We start from the raw sequence: 25,092 nt of genomic DNA on the forward strand, positions 1-25,092 counted from the left end.
CCGTTTTAGTGGTGATGCAACTTCTGAAGAGGTGGAATGTTCACATTGTTCAGTCTCGGATGACGTTGAGTTCTCCTCTTGGTAAAATGTTCCAACTCTAGATGTCCCTGAAGTTGCAGAAGCTGACAGTTTAGCCTTGTCAGGTCGAGCTTGCTCCTCTTGTTTCCGCTTTTCAATTCTCTCTTCTTTTGCAGCAAGTTCCATATCAATCGAACCGAGGTAGCCTCTTCGTCCATCTCTTTGTGCCAACAGAAAAGCATGATCTTGTGGCACCTCGAAATATTAACCAATTTTGCTGAAATTTTGTATGTTAACTTCTTTAAGTCTATGTAAAAAAAAATGGCAGGGTGGTCATAATGTTTTTATGAATTTAATTTTTTCCCATTCATTTGGGGACCACCCTAAAATATATATATATATATATATATATATATATATATATATATATATATATATCTATATATATATATATATATATATATATATATATATATATATATATATATATATATATAGACACACACACACACACACACACACACACACACACACACACACACACACACACACACACACACACACACACACACACACACACACACACACACACACACACACACCATGCTTGCACACTGCAAGCAACTACTCCGGTGCAATCCTATGTGCATACATAATAAATACAAGCATTATATACTTTATGGAATGGTTTGTAGTGGCATTTTGTAAGTAAATCAAGAATTGATGATTAGAAAGAGCTTTTTTACTTAAAAGTTTACAGCTACAGTATTTTTCATGTGAATAAGGCAAAAATTATAAAATAAGAGGCGGAGGATCGTGTTAGCGTTGCCAGCAACCAGTTCATTTGTGAGCTGCATTGTCTTGGGTCACATGACTCGCTTTGAGCAGACCGAGTCTGCACCGGCCTACTTTTATTTGAGGACATTTTCGTTTATGGACATTTTCTGATGGGTTTTTGATTTTTCGTGGGATATTGGTTTTGAGTTGCATCAGTATGATTATGACGTAGTATGACTATGACTGCATCATCAGTATGACTTTCATCAGTATGAAACCGCACCTAGAAGGTATTAAAATTTCATATCATTCAGTCAGCGGTTATAGAGATCTTTATGTATTAGCTATACCGATATGTATTAGATTTGTATGATTAGGTGAGAGCTGAATGATTGTTCCCTCCAACTACAAGTGAGAGACGTGAGTGGTTGACTGGGTAAAAAAAAACAAAAAAACACACACACACACACACACACACACACACACACACACACACACACACACACACACACACACACACACACACACACACACACACACACACACACACACACAGTGTGTATATAAATAAATATATAAATAAAGAAATATAAATATAATATTGGAATAAAAAAATATATATATAAATAAATATATAAATAAAGTATATAAATAAATAAATAAATACTCTAATTGGTTCTTTAACGCATCAATGATCCGTGCCTGTTTATCTGATAATATTTAGAACGAGTGTAAATGTTCGTAAACTGAAACTCCTGTATCACTTTCCAAATTAAAGTCCTCTTGTTTTACTCTGGTCACTCAAAGTATTATTACAAATGCATAAATAGATGCTAAGATTGCATTCCCACATTTAACTTGCAACATGTTTACGGAAATTGGACCATGATATACTTTCAAATGTCAAAACCTGCAACTAAAAAGTTCGTCATGAACACCCCAGGGTTACAAAGGTAGATATTACATTGTTGTATGTACAGCTGTAGCTCTCAAAGTCAACTTTCAGTTTGCCACAAAAGGTACATATATATCTCAAATCTCCTGCGATTAAGACAATGCCAAAACTTTACCAACAAATGGCTGCTCCAAAGATCGGGCTTCAAAATGGGAAAAATTGTAACGTGACTCATCAATATCCATGAACATCTGCACAACTGAAAAACCACAACTGAAATCGGTTTTATCTTCAGAGACTGATTGATGCAACCCTCACTCCAAAGAAACCAAACAATTACAAGGCTCTTGAAACATTATAAGGTAATTATAAAATGTTTAGGGCTGGCAGGATAGCGACGAAGGAAGGTAAGGGCACTCACCTTTTGAGTCATCTAGCTGAGTTTGAATCTTGACTCTCGGTATAAGCCGCTGCACTGGTGGTTGGCATGCAGGGCGAGGCATTAATCAACCCGTGCGCCATCATTTGGAAGGACATTAGCTTGAAAGAACCATCTGTTCACACTAGTCGCTGGTGTATATTTTTATGATCCCACAGTGTTAATCACGAAGATGAGGCAAACTATCACTCGCACCCGGGCCAAATCCCAAATTCTTGTCACTTTCAATCAAAGGTCAGGCACGGCCAGCCACTTCATGAAAGACTTGGCTAAATATGTCACCCAGCCGGCCTCAAAAGAAGGTTCTAATAATGGGATGTCAAAGACGTTGGAGGATTATAGCATGTGTAACACATGAATAAGCTGACGGGACAAACACTGTTCCTTGCTTTTTCAACATTTAAATTAAGATGCATTGTCAAATGTGTGCTTAATTATTATTGGATGGAGCAAGTAGCAATAAAAGAGAAGAGTAAATAAAACATGCAGGAACACATTTGAATTCTTCATATGTAAAGAAAATTATTGTTGGGTAAACGTTTGGGTGTAGTTGATGCTTTCGAATGATATTAAACTTGTTTTTTTGTTCAATAGATTTTAAAATCTCACCTCAATGACCAAATGAGTGGTCATTTGCTTGTTTGCTGCACAAATGAGAGCTGACTATAAGCTTGACATGACAAAGGCTCGTGTTCATTTCTATTTGCGGAGCCACCTCGACAACCTCAAAAAGTAATCCACAACACCACAAGGGGCACAAACTCATTCCTTCGCTGGAGATTCTCTATAAACGTGTATTTGTCGGTGTTACAAATAAAAACAGAAATCATAACAGCAATAAAATATGACCACCTATTCATCACAGTTAATGCATTTTACCAAATTTAAAAACGAGTATGTTTACGCCTTGGGGAAACGAAACAGGTGCTCTGAACATTGAGCATTAGCCCTTCGTCCAAAAAAGAAAAATACCGAATAAAATTTGAATTGAAAAAAATGCACCGTTCATATCATCTGTAAAGACTACGATTCCATTGTACTTTCCCTACGTCAACCAGGGTTTGTCCCGAAGAGTGGTGAAATTATCTGAAAATCACTCGCTCTGTTATCCGCATCTAGCAACAAACCATTTTTAACCTGATGGAAGAAACGCAATACAAAAAATAGAAAAAAAAAACCAAACAATTTGATGAGGCATTCGAGCCATTATAAATCAGATTATGTATGATCTGCCCACCTCACCACCGCTAAATATTCACCGTTTACACTAAAGACTGCCAATGTTGGGGAAGCTTTTCAGCTTCTCGGGGAAATCATCCTTGTACAAAACGGGGTCAGCACGATGCTCGACGCTCCGCAAAGGCATCATACCAAACACCGACACAAACTTGTTGATGCACTCCGACCTGGGGACATCATCACAACACAAGAAGAATTTTGTTCAAATTGCACACATTATAATGGATATAGACACGTAATAATCAAGATGGTAAGGACAAAACTCAAACGAAAGGTACTGGACTAGTATAAAGTCCATCAAAAATTGGTGGTTCGAACAGTTTATTTGAAGGTGCACCCATGTGAGCGTGCCAAAGTCTGGGCCTAGTGTCAGGTGTGCTTATATCATCTTTATTTGTTCGACATTCTACAGACGTAATTGAACACTTGATTTACTCTGCGCACATTGCACATTATGTGCAGCAAATTTCACCTCCCTGTGCCTTGTATTTATTGTGATTTAAAAAAATCGCTTCTGTACACCAACCTTGAGGCTCGGTTTGTAAGCCACCGTCTACATTTCCAATGTAAGAGACATATTTACTCTTCTTTGGGGTTTTCAGAGTCCTGGGGGTCTTTTGGGTGCTCGGGGTCTTTTGTGTCATTTGTGTCATTTGTGTCTTTTCAGTCCTCTGCGTCTTTGGGGTATTTAAGGGTCTTTGGGGTAATTTGGGTATTGGGGTCCACTGGGTCCTCAAGGTATTTAAGGGTATTCGGGGTCTTTTTGATTCTTTCAGTCACCAGGGTGTTTTTGGTCTTTGTGGTCTTTGCGGTCTTTTGGGTCTTCATGGTTTTTTGGGTGTTTGTGGTCTTTTGGTTCTTCTGGGTCTTGACGATCTTTTCAGTTTTCAGGGTCTTTCAGGGTCTTCGGGATCTTTGGGGTATTTTGGTCTTCAGAGTCCTTGGGCTCTTCTTGGTCCTTGGGTTCCTTTGGGTCCTCTGGATCATTTGGATCCTGGGGATTGTTTGGGTCTTTTGGGTCTTCTAGGTCCTTGGGGTATTTTGGGTCCTCGGAGACTTTGAGGTCTTTTAACTGGTGTACACACATTCGTGTTCAATGATTGCCCATTATAGTCCAGGAGCCAGAATCTGCTCAAAATGGTTTCGTGCAACACCCACTACACATTTGGTTTGTCACTTCCAGGTGATTGGGGAACATCTATAGAACAAATCCAGCCCTGATGTACAGTTTAATTGTGGCAGCAACAATAAATGGCAGCCACTTTTCTATGAGGGGGTGGTGTCTGAAGCATAAATCTGAGATTTTGACGGATTTCATTTATTTATTTTTTCTCTTAGCCCCTACAGGCAAGATACATCCAATTTTGTTGTGAAAGTTTCATTCATGAGTATGAGACGTCTATATGTGTATGTTATAAAATAGTTTTATATTTCGCATGTCATAGCTGTTCATATAATTATGCAAAAATAATATCGCCTAATTCGAGGAATTCCCGAAATTTCCAAATATTTTGCTGTCAAAACATTTTACACAGTTGTCTATGCGTTGAAATAGTATTGATGTGATGAAATATCATATTATTGTTGTAACATGAAACTGCACTTTGTATTTTGCAGTTGTCTGAATAAGAAGCAAGGAACATAACAACCTAAGCATGGCGAGCGAGAGTAGTGCAGAGGAATCTTTCCCACTTCTACCACAAAAACGCATGAAACTAATCGATTGGAAAAAATGTATCATCTGCCAAACAAGCACAGCTTCGGATTTAAGGAAAGCAGGTGATGGAGGAATTGCAAAGTTTGTATCAGCTGCAAAATACAGACGTGATGAAACCTACCAACGTCTCGAGACTTCTATTGAAACGTTGCACACTGTGGAAACTGTTTGGCATCGTGCATGTTACCAGTCGTACACAAGCTCACACAATCTTAAGTATGTCCATGGAAAGCCAGCAGAGGATTGCTGTTTGAAGGACGTTGACGAAAGTACAACCCGGCTGAGAAGTTCAGCACCTGCTGTGGACTGGTCGTTGTGTCTCTTCTGTCAACGCAAGAACCATGGAAAGAGCAAGGTACTGTACAATATTACAACGTTTGATGCATGTACCGCAATACAGCAATCGGCATATGTAAAGGGGGACGACGACATGCTTACCAAGATAGGTGGCATTGACCTGATATCTGCTGAGGCTAAATACCACAACCCATGTAAAGCTCAGTATACAAGCAAGGCGAACCTCAAGTACCATGCATACAAGGAAGAGAAGCGCACAGAAGATGTCTATTCAGATGCCTTTAATAAGCTCATGTCCTCGGTTGAAGTAAGGCATCCAGCGAGGAAAGGCCTATGAGCTCACCAGCCTTCTTGCAAAGAACAAGACTATTCTGACAGGTATGGATGTTAAAACAGCAGATATATATACCAGCCAGAGACTCAAGCTAAGGCTCCAGAATCACTTCAAGGGCAGTGTGGTTTTTCATCAACAGCAGGATCGAAGCAAATCCCAATTGGTATACTCCAGCAAGATCTCACTATGTGAAGTTATCAACGCTGCTCATTTGAAAGAGAGACAAACTGCAACTACTGATACAGCATACGTTAGCCATGACGATGCAGACGCTGGGCCGATGAGCACCATTTACCATGCTGCTCAGATCATCAGGACCGATTTGAAGGACTGTGCAGGCATCCAAATTCACCCATTGAGTCTTCATGATCTAAATCTGAGGAGGTCCAAGGACATGCTACCAGAAAGTCGATATAACTTCCTGCGCTGTGTCATCTGCAAGGAATCAGCTCCACCACGATACACTGAGGATAACCCTAATGCAGCAGATGAACGTCATGTTATAATGCTTGGCCAAGATATTGTACACAGCGCTTTACATGGCAGAGTAAAAACACCCAAGCATGTAAGTCTCGCCATGTCATTACGCCACCTGACTGGTTCGAAACAAGTCATCAACATACTCAACCGCAGGGGCCACTGTTCATCTTATGAAGAAGTTGAAGCAGTCGATACCAGCCTAGCTATGGAAGTTGTTGCCAAGTCCAATCTTCTGGATGTAGTCACCCCACAAACATCTGGCCAGGTGTGTTCATACAAGCAGCTGCTGACAACAATGTGATATGAATGAAGAAACGTTAGATGGTCAGCACACAACCCATGCCACAACTATTGCGTTGTATCAGCAGGGACAGTTTGGTCCATAACCACAGAGGAAGTCATATACAGACCACTCAGGAAAACGACGCACATTAGATAACCAAGCAGCATGCCAAGCCATGCTGGAATGCAGTACCTATGGGAAAAAACCAGCAGTCACACCATTTTTTAATGCAGTCAAACAAGAGTGGTACGCTAGTGGAAGTTACCTGGATGACAATGCCAGCAAAATGGATCTGGCATGGGCATTGGTGCGTATGCTTTCGACCAAGCTGTTCGAAGTTGAGCTCAGTCCCATGGACGCTGATCAACAGACAGTTCCAGGCTGGAGTGGGTTCAACACCATGGTATCTTGTGTGTCACCATCCATCACTGAAGTTGGTTACTGCCCCATGATCAATGGTTCATCCACCGAACCTAGTACCATGTACACTGTGATGAAACAGGTACAGAAGATGATGTCCAGTCTGGGCCAAGAGTACAGTGTCATAACGTTCGACTTGGCAATCTACATGAAAGCTAAAGAAATACAGTGGCGACACCCCGATGAGTTTGATGACACAGTCATCAGAATGGACGGGTTTCATGTCGCACTCAACTACCTTGCAGTGATTGGGAAGTTGTTTGAGGATTCGGGACTGGCAGACCTTCTTGTTGAATCAGGCACCTATGGAAGTAACATGGCAGCAAACCGACTTAAGGGGAAATCTTACAACCGTGGTGTTTGAGGTCATAAGCTGGTCATGGAAGCCATGGTGAGGTTACAATGGGAGGAACAGTGCAAGTGGTTATCCCAACGACACGACGATACTGGTGTGGATGCCACACACATCCATGCTTGCAAGGATTCCTTTAACCTGAATGATGCGGGCAGTCTGCATGAGAGTTGTCAGACAGTCTGTGATGATATGACGGATGTCCAAAACTTGATGTCACTCTTCAGAACGGCAGGTAAAGTGTGTAATATCTGGACACCTAAGTGTTGACATGATTTTGGTGTCATCTTCAAGATCATTTCTTTTGATCTTCAATAGCGTAATGAAATCAAATGTTTTACTTACCTTGTATACCAATCCTAAATAAAATGTTGTTGTATCCTATCCTAGGGAAGACAGCGTCACACCTCTTCTCCTTCTGAGACACCTACATCGAGATGGTGCAGTTGCTTCTTGAATTCATTCATGCTGAGAGAGAAGGATGCTGCGAGTTACACTTGGCGACTGTAGCTAGGATGACTTCATACTTCTATTGTATGGACAGAACAAATTACTCACGATGGCTCCCCATATACCTTTGTGACATGCATCAACTACCAGAGAAGTTTCCTGGAGTACACGAAGAGTTCATGAAGGGCAACCACGCTGTATGTACAGTCACGTGAAAAAGTAAGTACACCCCATGTAAAGTTTTGACTTTTTCAACATATTTCAACATACAGCTATTTGATCTTCATTTCAACAATATTGATAGACAAAGGTGAAATAATATAACAAATATCATGAAACATTTACATTTTGTAGTCCATTGTATCATTTAAATAAACATAAATGCAAATTTCGCATGTGGAAAAAGTAAGTACACCCTTGGCTCTAATAGGTGGTATTGCCCCCTTTGGCAGAAACAACCTCAAGTAGGCGTTTCTTATAACTGTCTACCAGTCTCTGACATCGACTGGGAGAAATTTTTGCCCACTCCTACATGCAGAATTCTTTCAGCTGTGCAATGTTTGAGGGGTTTCTTGCATGCACAGCTCGTTTCAAATCCCCCCACATCATCTCGATGGGATTTAGATCCGGGCTTTGACTTGGCCATTCCAGAACCCTCCATTTCTTTCTTTTCAGCCATTCCTTGGTGGATTTACTGGTATGTTTAGGGTCATTGTCATGTTGCAATGTCCACCTTCGGTTGAGCTTCAACTTTCCGACAGATGGCCTCACATTATCCTCAAGCACCCTTTGGTACAATGAAGAATTCATAGTGAATTCTATGATGGTGAGCTGCCCAGGCCCTGATGCAGCAAAGCTGCCCCGAAGCATAATATTTCCACCACCATGGTTTACAGTTGGTATCACGTTCTTGTGGTCAAATGCTGTCTTTGGTTTTCGCCAAACATGTCTTCTGGTACTGTGGCCAAATATCTCTACCTTTGACTCATCTGTCCAGAGCACATTGTTCCAGAAGTGCTGGTCTTTGCCTCGGTGTTCATTGGCAAACTTTAGTCTCGCCCTGATGTTCTTTCTGGACAGCAAAGGTTTCCTCCTGGCACACCTCCCATGTAGATCAAATTTGTGCAGCCTCTTTCTAATGGTAGACTCGTGCACTTTGACATCAACAGTGGCAAGAGCTACCTGTAGGTCCCGTGATGACATTCTGGGGTTCTTAGAGACTTCTTTCAGCATCTTGCTGTCTGCTCTCGGGCTGAACTTGCTGGGGCGGCCTGGCCTGAACAAGTTGGCAGTTGTTTGGAAGCTTCTCCACTTGTAGATGATCTTCCAGACAGTCGAATGATTGATTTCAAATTGTTTGGAGATCTTTTAAAATCCCTTCCCAGACTCGTAGGCATCTATAACCTTCTTTCTGAAGGCCCCAGAGAGCTCTTTTGATCGAGGCATGGTGACGCCGCACACTTCAACAACAAAGAGCAAACCAAACTAAATGTCTGAGGTTTAAATAAGACAGGTTCCTCCAATATCCTCTCTAACGATGTTCTAATCATTTTCACCTGAGCTGGTGCACCTGATTCTAATTTTAGGTATTTGAAGTAGTGATAAATGCAGGGTTGTACTTACTTTTTCCACATGCGAAATTTGCACTTATGTTTGTTTAAATTATACAATGGACTACAAAATGTAAATGTTTCATGATATTTGTTATATTATATCACCTTTATCTATCAATATTGTTGAAATGAAGATCAAATAGCTGTATGTTGAAATATGCTTAAAAAGTCAAAACTTTACATGGGGTGTACTTACTTTTTCACGTGACTGTAGATCCAGCCAGCCATTTAGTCGAGTCTGGCCTGACATGGCTCTGGAGCAGTCCATCAACCTTGACTCTAAGAAGAGAGGAGGGATTGTAGGTATCACCCTGAAGCAATAGGCCCTAGACAGATGGTTCTTGACAAGCCATGAGCGAGCAGCAATTACATCGGCAACAAAGGAGATGTGTGATATTCAAGACAGTGACAGGATCGGAACACACAAAGAAACTGGTGCGGCCGGGCGAAAGAGAGACGAAGAAGATGTCCAGAAGCTGATGTCTATATTAAAATCTGGCCTTGCAACAAATCCGTTCGACACTGATACTCTTGAAGGAGATGAGTGTCAGCCCCTCATTAACATCATATCAGGTGCGATGCTCTCACAAGCTGTTGCAGTGCGCCTAGTGACAGCATGAGATATTGGACAGGAGCAACTGAAAGAGTTTGTTACCAAACGCCTCGACATAAATGAGAAGGGGTTCTGGGACACACTGCCACACATGAATATCATGACATTTGCATCAATGGCAAAGAAAAAGACGATGAAATCAGCAAAAGACAAGACAGCTGCCAAATCTCGTGCAGATCGAGATATCTTTGGCAGATTACTCATTGTTGCTAAAGCACGTGATGTTAACCTCAAGGAAGTCCTCGCACATGAACAATCATCTGTGCCTTATGCATTGGCACATTCTGACGGCAGTATGAGTAAGAATGTGAAGAGTGATCTGCTAGCAGAGTTGGAGAAAAAAGCTGATGTGTTGCCAAATCTTCCATATAATGAAGCCACCACTACCCACTGCTAATGTCATTGATGCGATGGCATTGGTCCAAATGGTGAAATCTGGCGGCACTAAGACATTTGGCCAATTGGCAGAGAAGTATGATGATCTGATATCAGCACCATTTGGGAAGAATGACTGCAACAGGGTAGATGTGGTCTTTGATCGCTACGATCACCCTTACTCTATCAAGACCGGAGAACGCATGCGACGAGGGTCTTCTACAGAACTGGAGATTAAGATATTGGGACCCAGTACACCTCCACCTAAACAATGGGACAAATATATACTTAATCCAAACAACAAAGCAAATCTATGTGCATTCCTATGTGATCGATGGTGCCAAACTGCGCCAGAAAAACTAGCACTAGGCAATCAGCTGGGCCTCGGTGGTGGCTTCAAGAACGGAAAGGAGTGCAAGCTGATCGTAAGAGGGCATGTGACTAAACTCTCACCTCTGGAGTCTGACCACGAAGAAGCAGACACCAGGCTTCTTCTGCATGCTCACAATGCGTCATATGACCACCCACAGGTGATCGTGCAATCACCAGATAATGATGTTGCAGTCATATGCATACACATGTACGCCACAATGAGATGCCAAAAACTTTGGTTTCGTACTGGAATAAAGCAAAAGTTACGACACATACCAATCCACGAAATAGTCTTGGCCATTGGTCCAGAAGTATGCAAAGCACTCCCATCATTGCATGCACTAACAGGAAGTGACACGACGAGTGCCTTCAGTGGAATTGGTAAGAAGACAGCTTTGAGGAAACTTCAGGACGGTAAAGACCACCAACAGAAAGTGTCGCAACTGGGAGATATTATCCCACCGACAGAGGATACTGTCTGTGCTTGTGAACGGTTCATATGCTCCCTGTACACAATAGCTCAGGCAGCAGGTGACACGGTGGACGAAATCAGATATTGGAGGTTCTGCCAGAAAAGGCAGAAGAGTGAATGCCTACCACCAACATCTGACAGTATTAGGCAACACATTTATCGAGCTAACTATCAGTCATTCATCTGGAAGAAGTCATTGCTCCCCAACCAAGCACTACCAAAGCCAGATGGTAATGGATGGAACATCGAAGATGGAACTATCCAGCCCACCCTCATGACCAAAGACCCTGCTCCAGTTGGACTAGTTGAGCTGACCGCGTGCAAGTGTAAAGTGTCTGCATGTCAACGCAGCCACGTATGTGCCTGCAAGAACAATAACATGCCATGCACAGAAGCCTGCACATGCATGGGAGGTGAACAATGCAAAAACCGAAACAAAGACCCTACCACAAGCGACTCAGGTGATGATGAGGAAGATTAATGATGACATTTTCGTGATTTTATACCACTTAGAGGATGATTCAGTAGCAAAATATGTTAATTTTAATAATACAACAAATAACAGTTATACGTTAACATTGTAATCTTCAGTGAATGACTATGGTTCGGTTGCGGGTTCGAAACTGGGTTCGGTTGCGAGAGGACGCTGGCGTTGCATATTCGCCGCTTCTCCGACTGGATGGATGTACAGGGTCTGCTTCTACTTTTCTGACCTGACATCTCACACCTGTCCTGCCTTTTCACACCCGCACGTGCCGCGTGTTCTCCGGCTGGATAACGGAATCTGCTTTTGATGGTACGGAATACGGAATCGAAAGGCCCGCTCCCGTTGTTTGTGGCCGTGGCCTTGTTTGCCGGTGGCCTTGTGGCCTTGTTTGCCGCTGTGGTCTTGATTAGCGGCTGCAGTCGTTTGCCGCTGCGTTTGCCGCTGCGTTTGCCGCTGCGTTTGCCGCTTTGCCTCCTCGACCTTGGCCTCGTACTCGTCCCTTCGCTCCTGCCTGGCATGGCTCTGAAGTACTCCGCCGCAAGGCTTCTTCTGCTCAATACCCGCTCCACCCCATCATGCATCTCTGCCATCAAATCAAATGGACTCCTCCGACGACCCAGGTACATTCACCGTGGCTCCGGTCGCAAGTTTGTTTATTTGCAATCAGGTCACTCCATCCCCGTCCTCTGGTCGGCTCAGCGCACTCTCACTCTTCGTCCCAGCGCACCTGGTCACAGCAACCCACACGATCGCACCTCTTGCCTACGAACCCTGGCTAAATCACCTGAATTCATCCCTGCTGTTCAAAACAACATCAAGCTCACCCTGTTCAACACCCGGTCCCTCAACAATAAATGCCTCATCCTGAACGAATACATCCTGGATAACAAACTGGACTTTCTCTGTCTCACCGAAACCTGGCAACAACCTCTGGACTACTACACACTCAACCTCACCACACCCAATGGATATTCCTACGTCAATAAACCACGCTCGGAGGGCCGAGGTGGTGGAATTGCCGTTATCCACCGTCAAGACATCAAGACCAACCTCATCTCCATCTCATCTGCTCCATCATTTGAACACCTGGCTTTAAAACTCTCTGGTCACACGCAGTCAGTCATGGCTGTCGTCTACCGCCCTCCCAAACCACACCCATCATTCCTGTCTGACTTCTCCTACTTTCTGACCCAGCTATGTTCCCTCTCCCCCTCAATCCTCCTCCTTGGTGATTTCAATATCCACATGGACTCCACTGACTCCACAATAACCACTGACTTCACTGATTTACTCACCTGCTTTAACCTCACTCAACATGTCGACTTTCCTACCCATATCCGTGGTCACATTTTGGACCTTGTCTGCTCCACTGGATTAAATTTGCACCATCTCTATGGCTCCGACCTCACCCTCTCTGACCACTTAGCCATCACTCTGACCATCAACATCCCCGCCCCAACACCAAGGCATTATCGCACAATCAACTTCCGTAAGCTAAACGCTCTTTCACCTACCTCATTCTCATCCACCCTCTCTGAAAAAATGTCCACTTCTCCCTTCATTGACCTCCACACCCCTTCCGACCTCACTGACTACTACAACCACACTCTCTCCTCCTGCCTTGACCAGCTTGCGCCTGTAAAAACCAAAACAGTTTCTTTCACCCATTCTGCTCCCTGGTTTACCCCTGAACTCCACCTGATGAAAACTCGTGCTCGCCAACTTGAAAGACTCCGCAATAAAACGGGTCTCACAGTTCACTCCCAAGCCTACAAGGACCACATACAACACTACAAAGATGCCCTCTCCCGCGCCCGCTCTGCCTACTACTCTCAAATTATCCACTCTGGCTCCGGAAACCCAAAAGCACTCTTCTCGACAATAAACAAACTCCTCCGCCCCCTGAACACCACCACCCAGTCATTCACAGTAGACAACTGCATCTCCTTCCTCTCTTTCTTCCAACGCAAAATTGACAACATCTACAACAGCTTGACCACCGCCGCACCCGCTCCCCCTCCAACCACCTGCCCCCCCTTGTCCTGCCATCCCCTGTCTCGGTTCTCCCCAATCTCTCCTACTGACCTCTCTGAACTCCTCATAGGAATGAAAACTGCCACCTGCACTCTTGACCCCATCCCCTCCAGCTTTGTCAAAGCCTCCCTCCCTGCTCTCTCTCCACTTATCATTGCAACAATAAACTCCTCCCTGTCTACAGGCATCGTCCCACCTTCCCTCAAAATTGCTGCTGTTACCCCCATTCTAAAAAAACCTGGTCTAAACCCTGACACCCTAAACAACTTCAGACCCATCTCCAACCTACCCTTTCTGTCAAAAGTTTTGGAACGCGCTGTAGCCACTCAACTCAAACATCATCTCTCTGCCAATAACTTGTATGAAACATTCCAATCCGGATTCCGCTCCAACCACAGTACTGAAACGGCTCTCCTCAAAATCACCAACGACCTTCTCCTCTCCTCTGACGCTGGCAACCTCAACATTCTCGTCCTCCTCGACCTCAGCGCTGCCTTTGACACCATCGATCACACTATCCTCCTCACCCGACTTGAATCCACCTTTAACGTCACCGGCACTGCCCTCTCTTGGATTAAATCATACCTCTCTGACAGATGCCAGTTCATCTCCATCAATAACTGCAAATCCCCCACTGCTCCCCTCCCCCAAGGTGTCCCCCAAGGTTCAGTTCTTGGCCCCCTCCTCTTCATCCTTTACCTGTCCCCGCTCGGTCACTTAATCCGCCGTCATGGTCTCCAATTCCACTGCTTCGCCGATGACATCCAGCTTTTCATCTCCACCAAGTCCGTCTCCACCGACACCCACTCTATCCTGACAAACTGCATCACTGAAATAAAATCCTGGCTTCAAATCAACTTCCTCAAGCTTAACTGTGATAAATCTGAAATAATCATCATTGGCCCAAAAACGCTCACAAAATCCACCCATAACTTTGCCCTCAACATCGACGGTATCCCAGTATCCACCTCCCCTCACATCCGGAATCTTGGCGTCATCTTTGACCAAACCCTTTCCTTCGACAAATACACTAAACAGATCACAAAGTCAGCCTTCTTTCACCTGAAAAACATTGCCCGTCTCCGCTCATCCCTCTCCTCCACGGCTGCAGAAACCCTCATCCACGCCTTCATCACCTCCCGTCTGGACTACTGCAATAGCCTCCTCTATGGTTCACCCTCAAAAATCACCAATAAACTCCAATACATTCAGAACTCCGCTGCCCGTCTACTCACTCATTCCCGGACCCGTGACCACATCACCCCCGTCCTTTACAAGCTTCACTGGCTCCCCATCCCCCAGAGAATCCAGTACAAAATCCTCCTCTTGACATACAAAGCCCTCCATAACCTGGCCCCATCCTACCTGGCTGACCTCCTCTCCAGACACACTCCCACCCGCAACCTCCGCTCTGCTGGTACCAACCTCCTGACCCCCTCCATCCGGACCAAATTCAGATCCTGGGGGGACAGGGCCTTCTCCATCGCTGCTCCCACCCTCTGGAACTCACTACCTCACACCATCAGAGACTCCTCCTCACTCACCACATTCAAAACATCACTAAAGACCCACCTGTTCAACGCTGCATTCAACATTCAACCCACAGCATTTAACCCCTGACTATCTCTTCTCCTTCTCCCTCCTTTTGCTTTAAATATTTCCCTATTGATTCTTGTCTTGTCTTTTTGATTCTTGTCTTATATATATGCCGTATATCGCTGCTGTTTGTTTTCTTGATTCTTGTCTTTTTGCAATTGTTGTTTTCATGTATTGTTATGCATTATGTTTTCCACTCTGTCAAAGCGCCTTTGGGCTTCTGGAAAAGCGCTATACAAAATAAATGAATTATTATTATTATTATTATTATGGTTATGATACGCAGCCAGATTTGACCTGGTGAGATATTTTTGCTGAGATTACTTGTGGACTTTTGGTCATAACAGGAGTGGGGTTGATGATTTAAGGGGAAATGAAATCTATATTTTTCTGACTTTACTTAAGGATTGTCCAATTTTGTTTCTTGAAAAGATCATAAAGATATATCGTATTACAACCATAAATGCATTTGAACAACATAAAGATGATATTGCATAATTACAGTCGAAAAGCAAAAACTACATATTTCAGCGATTTTGTGTGTTTTGGGTATAATACAAGGTATAATAATTATTTTTTTTAAATCATACTTGAACGAAAATCCCATCATACTCCCCACTATCCTTTTAATTATAATGTTGAAGAATCCCTATTGGAAGAGCTGAAAAAACAAAAATACAAAAAAAAAATCGTCAATTTCGAGCTTTACGCGACCCCCTGAATAGAAAAGTGGCTGCCGTTTATTGTTGCTGCCACAATTTCACTGTACATCAGGGCTGGATTCGTTCTGCAGATGTATCCCAAGCACCCTGAAATGACAAACCAACTGTGTAGTGGGTGTTGCACGAAACTCATTTTCTAGGCCTCTCTTGAAAACTGGTTCCTGGACTATTAAAACCCCCACTCAAATCCCTCCTAAAGCACTACTCAAAGCCTTTAAAACCCACCTTTATGAAGGGGGACACACATCACACAAATACACATTGTGCTTTATATGGTAGATATAAAAATATGTCGTGATGGAAATCCGTATAAGGATTGCAGTGTCGTACCGTGGTGTCATTCCTACTTTGTCATTCCTTGCTTCCTTGTTTTTTTGTTGAATTTCATCCCGACATATTTTTTTCTTTTTTTATGCCTTCACCGACAAAGTCCCCGGAGTTCATATAAAGGGGCCCCAATTTGATTCTTACAGCTTTACGTACTGACAGGTTTTAAACCGATATATGTAGGGCGCCCCTTTATGAACTTTCCTCGAGCATTACTTGGTTCCTCCTAAGAACACAAGGGTAGTCCAGCATGCACACGAGATGTTTTGAATGCCTCTTATTTTCTATCGTCTGGAATTTTCCACAAGTCATGGAATGTCCCTTCTTCTATGTAGTTTGCCACATGGTACATACCATATAAAGGGGCCTTTTATATGCCCCTGGCATTTTACCGAAGAATACTCATGATCTCCTCTACCTCAAATGACTCCATTCCCAAGCAGTCTCCTTTCACAAGTTTAGCATCTACCACCCTCCCTCTGCTCTTTTTGTTTGTCGGTTTGTCGGTTGGTGTTGGTTTATACTTTTTTTTGGTTTCATCCCCGTTTTTCCCTTCTTCTTCTTGTGTTTCAGCTTGTGTGCAGCGTCTTCCCCCGATGAGTCATTTTTCCAGCTACCCTTGATGTCATTTTCATGCTCTTCTCTGCTTTGATTTGCTCTACTCTACTCTCCTGTGCTCTACGCTTCTCTACTCTGCTCTAATCTACTATACTCTTCTCCACTCTTCTATACCCTGCTCTACTCCACTCTACTCTCCACTACTCTAATCTGCTGTTGGCATTTCCACTTTTCCATTTTGTTGCATTCCAATCCAATCTAGTTTTTCCAACAGTCTCAACCGAGTGTTAGAAACTAAACGTGTGTGTACAAAAAGGTGCATTTCCATTGAACAAAAAGTTTTACTTTCCTTCTGCTTCAGAGTAGAAAAATGCAAAATGTCGAAGACTTTTGCACAGGTATGTGTTGTTGCTTGTTATCTCCATATGATCACCTGGTGTTGGCCTAATGCTTAGGGTGGAGGGCTTGGGATCCGAAGGTCCGAAGGTCCCAAGTTCGAATCCCGTTTAATTAACGCCCGGTGGGGCGTTAATTTTAATTAACTCCTACTGTTTATCCTTCTGAGGTCCGCAAAATGAGCACCAGATAACTGGTGATAGAGAGACATTGCATCAGCGGCAGACGCGCACACAGAAATGATGCACCCAGCAGCCGGGTGGCTGCACTCGAAGCACCCACATATCAATATGGAGTGTCAGAAGGTGCAACCGAGTCCTCCCAGGTCTCGAAGTATCCACATATCAATATGGAGTTTTCAGAAGGTGTAACCGAGTCCTCCCAGGTCTCGAAGTATCCACATATCAATATGGAGTTTCAGAAGGTGTAACCGAGTCCTCCCAGGTCTCGAAGTATCCAGCTCCTTCAGTAAGGGATCATGATTCATGGAGCAGTTTGTGAAGTTTTCTTATTCTCACAGTTTTGTTCCGAGGGTTCTTTTGAGGATCGTCACCGAGCCTTGAACAGCTTCCAATTGTAGATTATTTTTCCTAATATTCCCAGGAATGCTTTTGAAGATCTCTGTGAAGTTATTTCTTTATCAATCCCGTTGCCCAATTATCACTGGTACAATTTCGGCGCTCTTCAGCTTCCAGGATCTTTTCACTTCATTTTTTTTTAGATCTGTCCGTTTGTCTGTTTGTGAGCAAAATATCTCAAAAAGTTGTGGACGGTTTCGGACGAAATTTGGCAGAGATGTAGCGTTTGTGACAAGGACGAAATGGTAAGATTTTGGTGAAGATCCGGATTCGGCTAGAATCATTTTTTAAGTGATTCTTCACCATTGGGAGATAGGGCCAAAGCGATACATAGCAGGATATCTCAAAACGTTGTGGACGGATTTGGACGAAACCTGGTGGACAGGTTGGGTGTCTGACACGGACGATTTGGTTCGATTTTGGTGAAGATCTGAATATGGATTCGGATATGAGAATTATTTTATTTTTTTCAGTGATTCTTCGCCATAGGGAGATAGGGCCAAAGCGATACATAGCAGGATATCTCAAAAAGATATGAACGGATTTGGACGAAACTTGTAGGACATGGTGTGTGTGTGACTAGGAAGAATCGATTCAATTTTGGTGAAGATCCGGATCCAGCTCGGATAATTTTTTACGTGATTCTTCACCATTGAGTGATATGGCCAACCAGGCGGAGGTATACAGTATGCTCTCTACTGAGTGCCGTTCTCGTCTTGATTTCTGTGGGTGTGTGTGTGTGGGTTTGAGTGTGTGTGTGTGTGGGTTTGGGTGTGTGTGTGCGGGTGTGTGTGTGTGCGGGGGTGTGTGTGTGTGGGTGTGTGTGTGTGGGTATGTGTGTGTGTGTGTGTGTGTGTGTGTGTGGGTATGTGTGTGTGTGTGTGGGTGTGCAGGTGTGTGTGTGTGTGTGTGTGCGGGTGTGTGTGGGTGTGTGTGCGGGTGTGTGTGTGTGTGTGCAGGTGTGTGTGTGTGCGTGTTTCCAGGTGTGTGTGCGGGTTTGGGTGTGTGTGTGCGGGTGTGTGTGTGTGCGGGGGTGTGTGTGTGTGGGTGGGTATGTGTGTGTGTGTGTGTGTGTGTGTGTGCGGGTGTGTGTGCGGGTGTGTGTGTGTGTGCAGGTGTGTGTGAGTGTGGGTGTGTGCGGGTGTGTGTGGGTGTGTGTGCGGGTGTGTGTGTGTGTGTATATATGTGTGTGTGTGTGTGTGTGTGTGTGCGGGTGTGTGTGCAGGTGTGTGTGTGTGCAGGTGTGTGTGGGTGTGTGTGGGTGTGTGCGGGTGTGTGTGTGGGTGTGTGTGTGTGTGTGGGGGTGTGTGTGTGTGCGGGTGTGTATGTGTGTGCAGGTGTGTGTGTGTGCGGGTGTGTGCGGGTGTGTGTGTGTGTGCATGTGTGTGTGTGTGCGGGTGTGTGTGTGTGTGTGTGTGTGTGTGCGGGTGTGTATGTGTGTGCAGGTGTGTGTGTGTGCGGGTGTGTGTGTGTGCAGGTGTGTGTGTGTGCGGGTGTGTGTGTGTGTGTGTGTGTGTGTGTGTGCGGGTGTGTGTGTGTGTGTGTGCGGGTGTGTGTGTGTGTGTGCAGGTGTGTGTGTGTGCGTGTTTCCAGGTGTGTGTGCGGGTGTGGGTGGGTGTGTGTGGGTGTGTGTGCGGGTGTGTGGGTGTGTGTGCGGGTGTGTGCCGGTGAGTGTGTGTGTGTGTGTGTGTGTGTGTGTGCGGGTGTGTGTGTGTGTGTGTGGGGGGGGGGGTATGTGTGTGTGTGTGGGTGCGGGTGTGTGTGTGTGTGTGCGGGTGTGTGTGTGTGTGTGTATGCGGGTGTGTGTGTGTGTGTGTGTGTGTGTGCAGGTGTGTGTGTGTGCGTGTTTCCGGGTGTGTGTGCGGGTGTGGGTGGGTGTGGGTGGGTGTGTGTGCGGGTGTGTGGGTGTGTGTGCGGGTGTGTGTGCGGGTGTGTGGGTGTGTGCGTGTGTGTGTGTGTGTGTGTGTGTGTGTGTGTGTGTGTGTGTGTGTGTGTGGGTGTGTGTGTGTGTGGGTGGGTGTGTGTGGGTGTGTGTGTGCGGGTGTGTGTGTGGAGGATAGCCGGGAGATATGGGACACTGGCCTCTGAGCCGTCTACACTGGGTCTGAATCCTGACCCAGCTATAAACGGTCACACTGCTGTTTTACAGGTAGATCAATAAATCTCAAAGTGATGTTAAACTGGGTATCCCATCTGCTGGCATTAATTGGTAGCTGTTAAGTATCCCATGGTGTCCTTTGTGAAGAGTAGGCAAGTCTTTTCCAGCACCCCAGCTCAATTCAAAATTCCTGTCACCTCCAGTCGAACGTCAGGTCTGGCCAGCTGTTTGGTGGAAGACTTGAGGCAAACATTCCCAAGCCGGACCGCACAATAAAGTGGGCATGTGTGTATAACTACACTAAATACGAAACAACACAACAGATAACTATCGCCGATGCCTCTTCATGCCAGATGGAGACCCCCACTCACCGTCCCCATACAGGTTGGGGGCCTAATTTCACACTCTTCCCTGCTGTCCTCTTTATTTCCTCTGTTGTTCAATCACATCGGCAAATATGTTTGTGTTTGTGTTCAAATCAATGTCCAATCTTTGAAAACTAAAAGCTGAGTCATCACGACCAAAGTAAGATCCATCATGCACACACATCCAGCTGCACAGCTCACCTTTCCACCATGTGTGTTTGGTCCAGTGACAGGCCATCCTGCGCAGTGCATTCCGGACACTTGAACTTCTTACGTGGGGTCACCTGGGTCGAGGCACATGGGCACCAGCTGAGGCAGCCGTAGGTAATGATATTTCCGACAACATGACACAGTTTTAAAATTTTGCCTAAAAGTTAAATCCACACTAATATATATGTACAGTCACGTGAAAAAGTAAGTACACCCCATGTAAAGTTTTGACTTTTTCAACATATTTCAACATACAGCTATTTGATCTTCATTTCAACAATATTGATAGATAAAGGTGATATAATATAACAAATATCATGAAACATTTACATTTTGTAGTCCATTCTATAATTTAAATAAACATAAATGCAAATTTCGCATGTGGAAAAAGTAAGTACACCCTTGGCTCTAATAGGTGGTATTCCCACTTTGGCAGAAACCTCAGGTAGGCGTTTCTTCTAACTGCCTACCAGTCTCTGACATCGACTGGGAGAAATTTTTTCCCACTCCTCCATGCAGAATTCTTTCAGCTGTGCGATGTTTGAGGGGTTTCTTGCATGCACAGCTTATTTCAAATCCCCCCACAACATCTCGATGGGATTCAGATTCGGGCTTTGACTTGGCCATTCCAGAACCCTCCATGTCTTTCTTTTCAGCCATTCCATGGTGGATTTACTGGTATGTTTAGGGTCATTGTCATGTTGCAAGGTCCACCTTCGGTTGAGCTTAAACTTTCCGACAGATGGCCTCACATTATCCTCAAGCACCCTCTGGTACGATGACGATTCATAGTGGATTATTTGATGGTGAGCTGCCAAATAGCTCAACCTTTGACTCATGTGTCCAGAGCACATTGTTCCAGAAGTGCTGATCTTTGCCTAGGTGTTCATTGGCAAACTTTAGTCTTGCCCTGATGTTCTTTCTGGACAACAAAGGTTTCCTCCTGGCACACCTCCCATGTAGATCAAATTTGTGCAGCTTCTTTCTAATGGTAGGCTAGTGCATTTGACATCAACAGTGGCAAGAGCTACCTGTAGGTCCCGTGATGACATTCTGGGGTTCTTCGAGACTTCTTTCAGCATCTTGCGGTCTGCTCTCGGGCTGAACGTGCCGGGGCGGCCTGGCCTGGCCTGAACAAGTTGGCAGTTGTTTGGAATCTTCTCCACTTGTAGAGTATCTTACGGACAGTCGAATGATTTATTTCAAATTGTTTGGAGATCTTTTTAAATCCCTTCCCAGACTCGTCGGCATCTATAACCTTCTTTCTGAAGGCCTCAGAGAGCTCTTTTGATCAAGGCATGGTGACGCCGCAAACTTCAACAACAAAGAGCAAACAAAACGAAATGTCTGAGGTTTAAATAAGACAGGTTCCTCCAAGATCCTCTCTAACGATGTTCTAATCATTTGCACCTGACCTGGTGCACCTGATTCTAATTTTAGGTATTTGAAGTAGTGATAAATGTAGGGGTGTACTTACTTTTTCCACATGCGAAATTTGCACTTATGTTTATTTAAATTATACAATGGACTACAAAATGTAAATGTTTCATGATATTTGTTATATTATATCACCTTTATCTATCAACATTGTTGAACTGAAGATCAAATAGCTGTATGTTGAAATATGTTGAAAAAGTCAAAACTTTATATGGGTTGTACTTACTTTTTCACGTGACTGTATATGTGTATGTGTACGTGTATATATCTATATATACATATATATATCTGTGCAGCGTCTGTCCTGTCCTGTGTTGTCTTGTGTTGTGTTGTCTTGTCACTGAACTACTTTCTCAAACTTTTGTGAAATCGTACCAAACTTCTGGGATGCACATATCTTTCCCGTCGGTATGTCCTAAGAGTATTTTTTTTGAAATTTTTTCCAATTTTTGGGGGTTTCTTTGGAATTTTTGTGGGAATTTTTTTTTTTCCACTTCAGTTTTCAACTTCAATTGTTTATAAAATGTGATATCACATATATTACAAATACATTTGTGCAAAATAATTGTTTGAATTATGATTGGTTTAAACCATGACAAAACGGCAACTTGGGTACAGTCATTTATCTATATATCGACACATCTGGGCAGTGTCTGTGTTGTCACTTAATGACTCCCTCAAACTTTTGTTTCCGTGGTTGTGAAGTGTTTTTAATAACGTGGTGGTTTTGAATCACGTGATGGTGAGGTATTTTGAATTATGTGGTGGTGAGGTGTTTTTAAATGACGTGGTGGTGAGGTGTTTTTAAATCACATGGTGGTGAGGTGTTTTGAATTATGTGGTGGTGAGGTATTTATAATTACGTGGTGGTGAGGTGTTTTTAATTATGTGGTGGTGAGGTATTTATAATTACGTGGTGGTGAGGTGTTTTGAATTACGTGGTGGTGAGGTATTTATAATTATGTGGTGGTGAGGTGTTTTGAATTAGTTGGTGATGAGGTGTTTTGAATTACTTGGTGTTGAGGTGTTTTTAAATGACGTGGTGGTGAGGTGTTTTAATTTTGTGGTGGTGAGGTGTTTTTATTACGTGTTTCATGGCTGTGAGGTGTTTTTATTACGTGTTTTATGGCTGTGAGGTGTTTTATCACGTGTTTTATGGCTGTGAGGTGTTTTTATTGCGTGTTTTATGGCTGTGAGGTGTTTTTATTGCGTGTTTTATGGCTGTGAGGTGTTTTTATTACGTGTTTTATGGCTGTGAGGTGTTTTCATTACGTGTTTTATGGCTGTGAGGTGTTTTTAATTTCGAGGTGGTGAGGTGTTTTTATTATGTGTTTTATGGCTGTGAGGTGTTTTTATTACGTGTTTTATGGCTGTGAGGTGTTTTTAATTTCGAGGTGGTGAGGTGTTTTTATTATGTGTTTTATGGCTGTGAGGTGTTTTTATTACGTGTTTTATGGCTGTGAGGTGTTTTATCACGTGTTTTATGGCTGTGAGGTGTTTTTATTGCGTGTTTTATGGCTGTGAGGTGTTTTTATTGCGTGTTTTATGGCTGTGAGGTGTTTTTATTACGTGTTTTATGGCTGTGAGGTGTTTTCATTACGTGTTTTATGGCTGTGAGGTGTTTTTAATTTCGAGGTGGTGAGGTGTTTTTATTATGTGTTTTATGGCTGTGAGGTGTTTTTATTACGTGTTTTATGGCTGTGAGGTGTTTTTAATTTCGAGGTGGTGAGGTGTTTTTATTACGTGTTTTATGGCTGTGAGGTGTTTTATCACGTGTTTTATGGCTGTGAGGTGTTTTTATTGCGTGTTTTATGGCTGTGAGGTGTTTTCATTACGTGTTTTATGGCTGTGAGGTGTTTTTATTACGTGTTTGATGGCTGTGAGGTGTTTTCAATTTCGTGGTGGTGAGGTGTTTTTAATTTTGTGGTGGTGAGGTGTTTTTATTACGTGTTTGATGGCTGTGAGGTGTTTTTATTACGTGTTTGATGGCTGTGAGGTGTTTTCAATTTCGTGGTGGTGAGGTGTTTTTAATTTTGTGGTGGTGAGGTGTTTTCATTACGTGTTTTATGGCTGTGAGGTGTTTTGAATTACTTGGTGGTGAGGTGTTTTGAATTATGTGGTGGTGAGGTGTTTTGAATTACTTGGTGGTGAGGTGTTTTGAATTACGTGGTGGTGAGGTGTAATCGTGCCAAACTTCCAGTCTGCACCTTCCCCTCCCCTATGTGTGTGCTGAGGGGTTCTTTCTTGAAAAAAAAAACATTCAACATAAATCTTCAACCTAAATTGCCTATAAAAATGTAATATCACAAACACAACAAATACATTTGTGCAAAGTAATTGTTTGTATTATGATTGGTGAAAATCATGACAACACAGCAACTCAGGTACAGTCATTATCCTCAGCTAAAATAAGCCCATTCCTCAGTAACGACGCTTGGTGAGGCGAGCAAAGCGAGCCGAGCCAAGCTAGTCTATATATATATATATATATATATATATATATATACATACATATATATATATATATATATATATATATATGTGCAGCGTCTTGTGTTGTGTTGTCTTGTCACTGAACGACTCCCTCAAACTTTTGTGAAATCGTACCAAACTTCTGGTATGCACATATCTCTACCGTCGGTATGTCCTAAGGGTATTTTTTAAAGAAAGATTTTCCATTTTTTTTTTTTTTTGGGGGGGAATTTTTTTTTTTTCAACTGAAGTTTTAAACTTCAATTGTTTATAAAAGGTAATATCACGTATATTACAAATACATTTGTGCAAAATAATTGTTTGAATTATGATTGGTGTAAACCATGACAAAACGGCAACTCGGGTACAGTCATTTATCTATAGATCTACATATCTGGGCAGTGTCTGTTGTCACTTAACTACTCCCTTAAACATTTGTTTCCATAGTTGTGAAGCGTTTTTAATAACGTGGTGCTGGTTTGGAATCACGTGGTGGTGAGGTATTTTGAGTTATGTGGTGGTGAGGTGTTTTTAAATCACGTGGTGGTGAGGTGCTTTTAAATCACGTGGTGGTGAGGTGTTTTGAATTAGTTGGTGATTAGGTGTTTTGAATTACGTGATGGTGAGGTATTTATAATTACGTGGTGGTGAGGTGTTTTTAATTAT

At 43.3% G+C, this 25,092-nt stretch overlaps 1 protein-coding gene across 4 annotated transcripts in view; it reads right to left on the bottom strand.

The window, feature by feature from the left end:
- Nucleotides 1-2,909: 2,909 nt before the first annotated feature.
- Nucleotides 2,910-25,092, bottom strand: part of EXT2 (exostosin glycosyltransferase 2) — a 300,617-nt gene continuing 278,434 nt past the window's right edge. For all 4 annotated transcript variants that reach the window (XM_068123895.2, XM_068123894.2, XM_068123892.2 and 1 more), the window contains 2 exons: nucleotides 20,509-20,591; nucleotides 2,910-3,535 (listed from right to left, as the gene is read on the bottom strand). In XM_068123895.2, coding sequence (XP_067979996.1) covers nucleotides 3,397-3,535; nucleotides 20,509-20,591 — 222 coding nt within the window. In that variant the 3' untranslated portion in view covers nucleotides 2,910-3,396. The remainder of the gene's footprint in view (nucleotides 3,536-20,508; nucleotides 20,592-25,092) is intronic.

The sequence above is a fragment of the Myxine glutinosa genome, chromosome 8 (genome assembly GCF_964187855.1).
Source record: "Myxine glutinosa chromosome 8, kmMyxGlut1.1, whole genome shotgun sequence".
NCBI lineage: Eukaryota > Metazoa > Chordata > Myxini > Myxiniformes > Myxinidae > Myxine > Myxine glutinosa.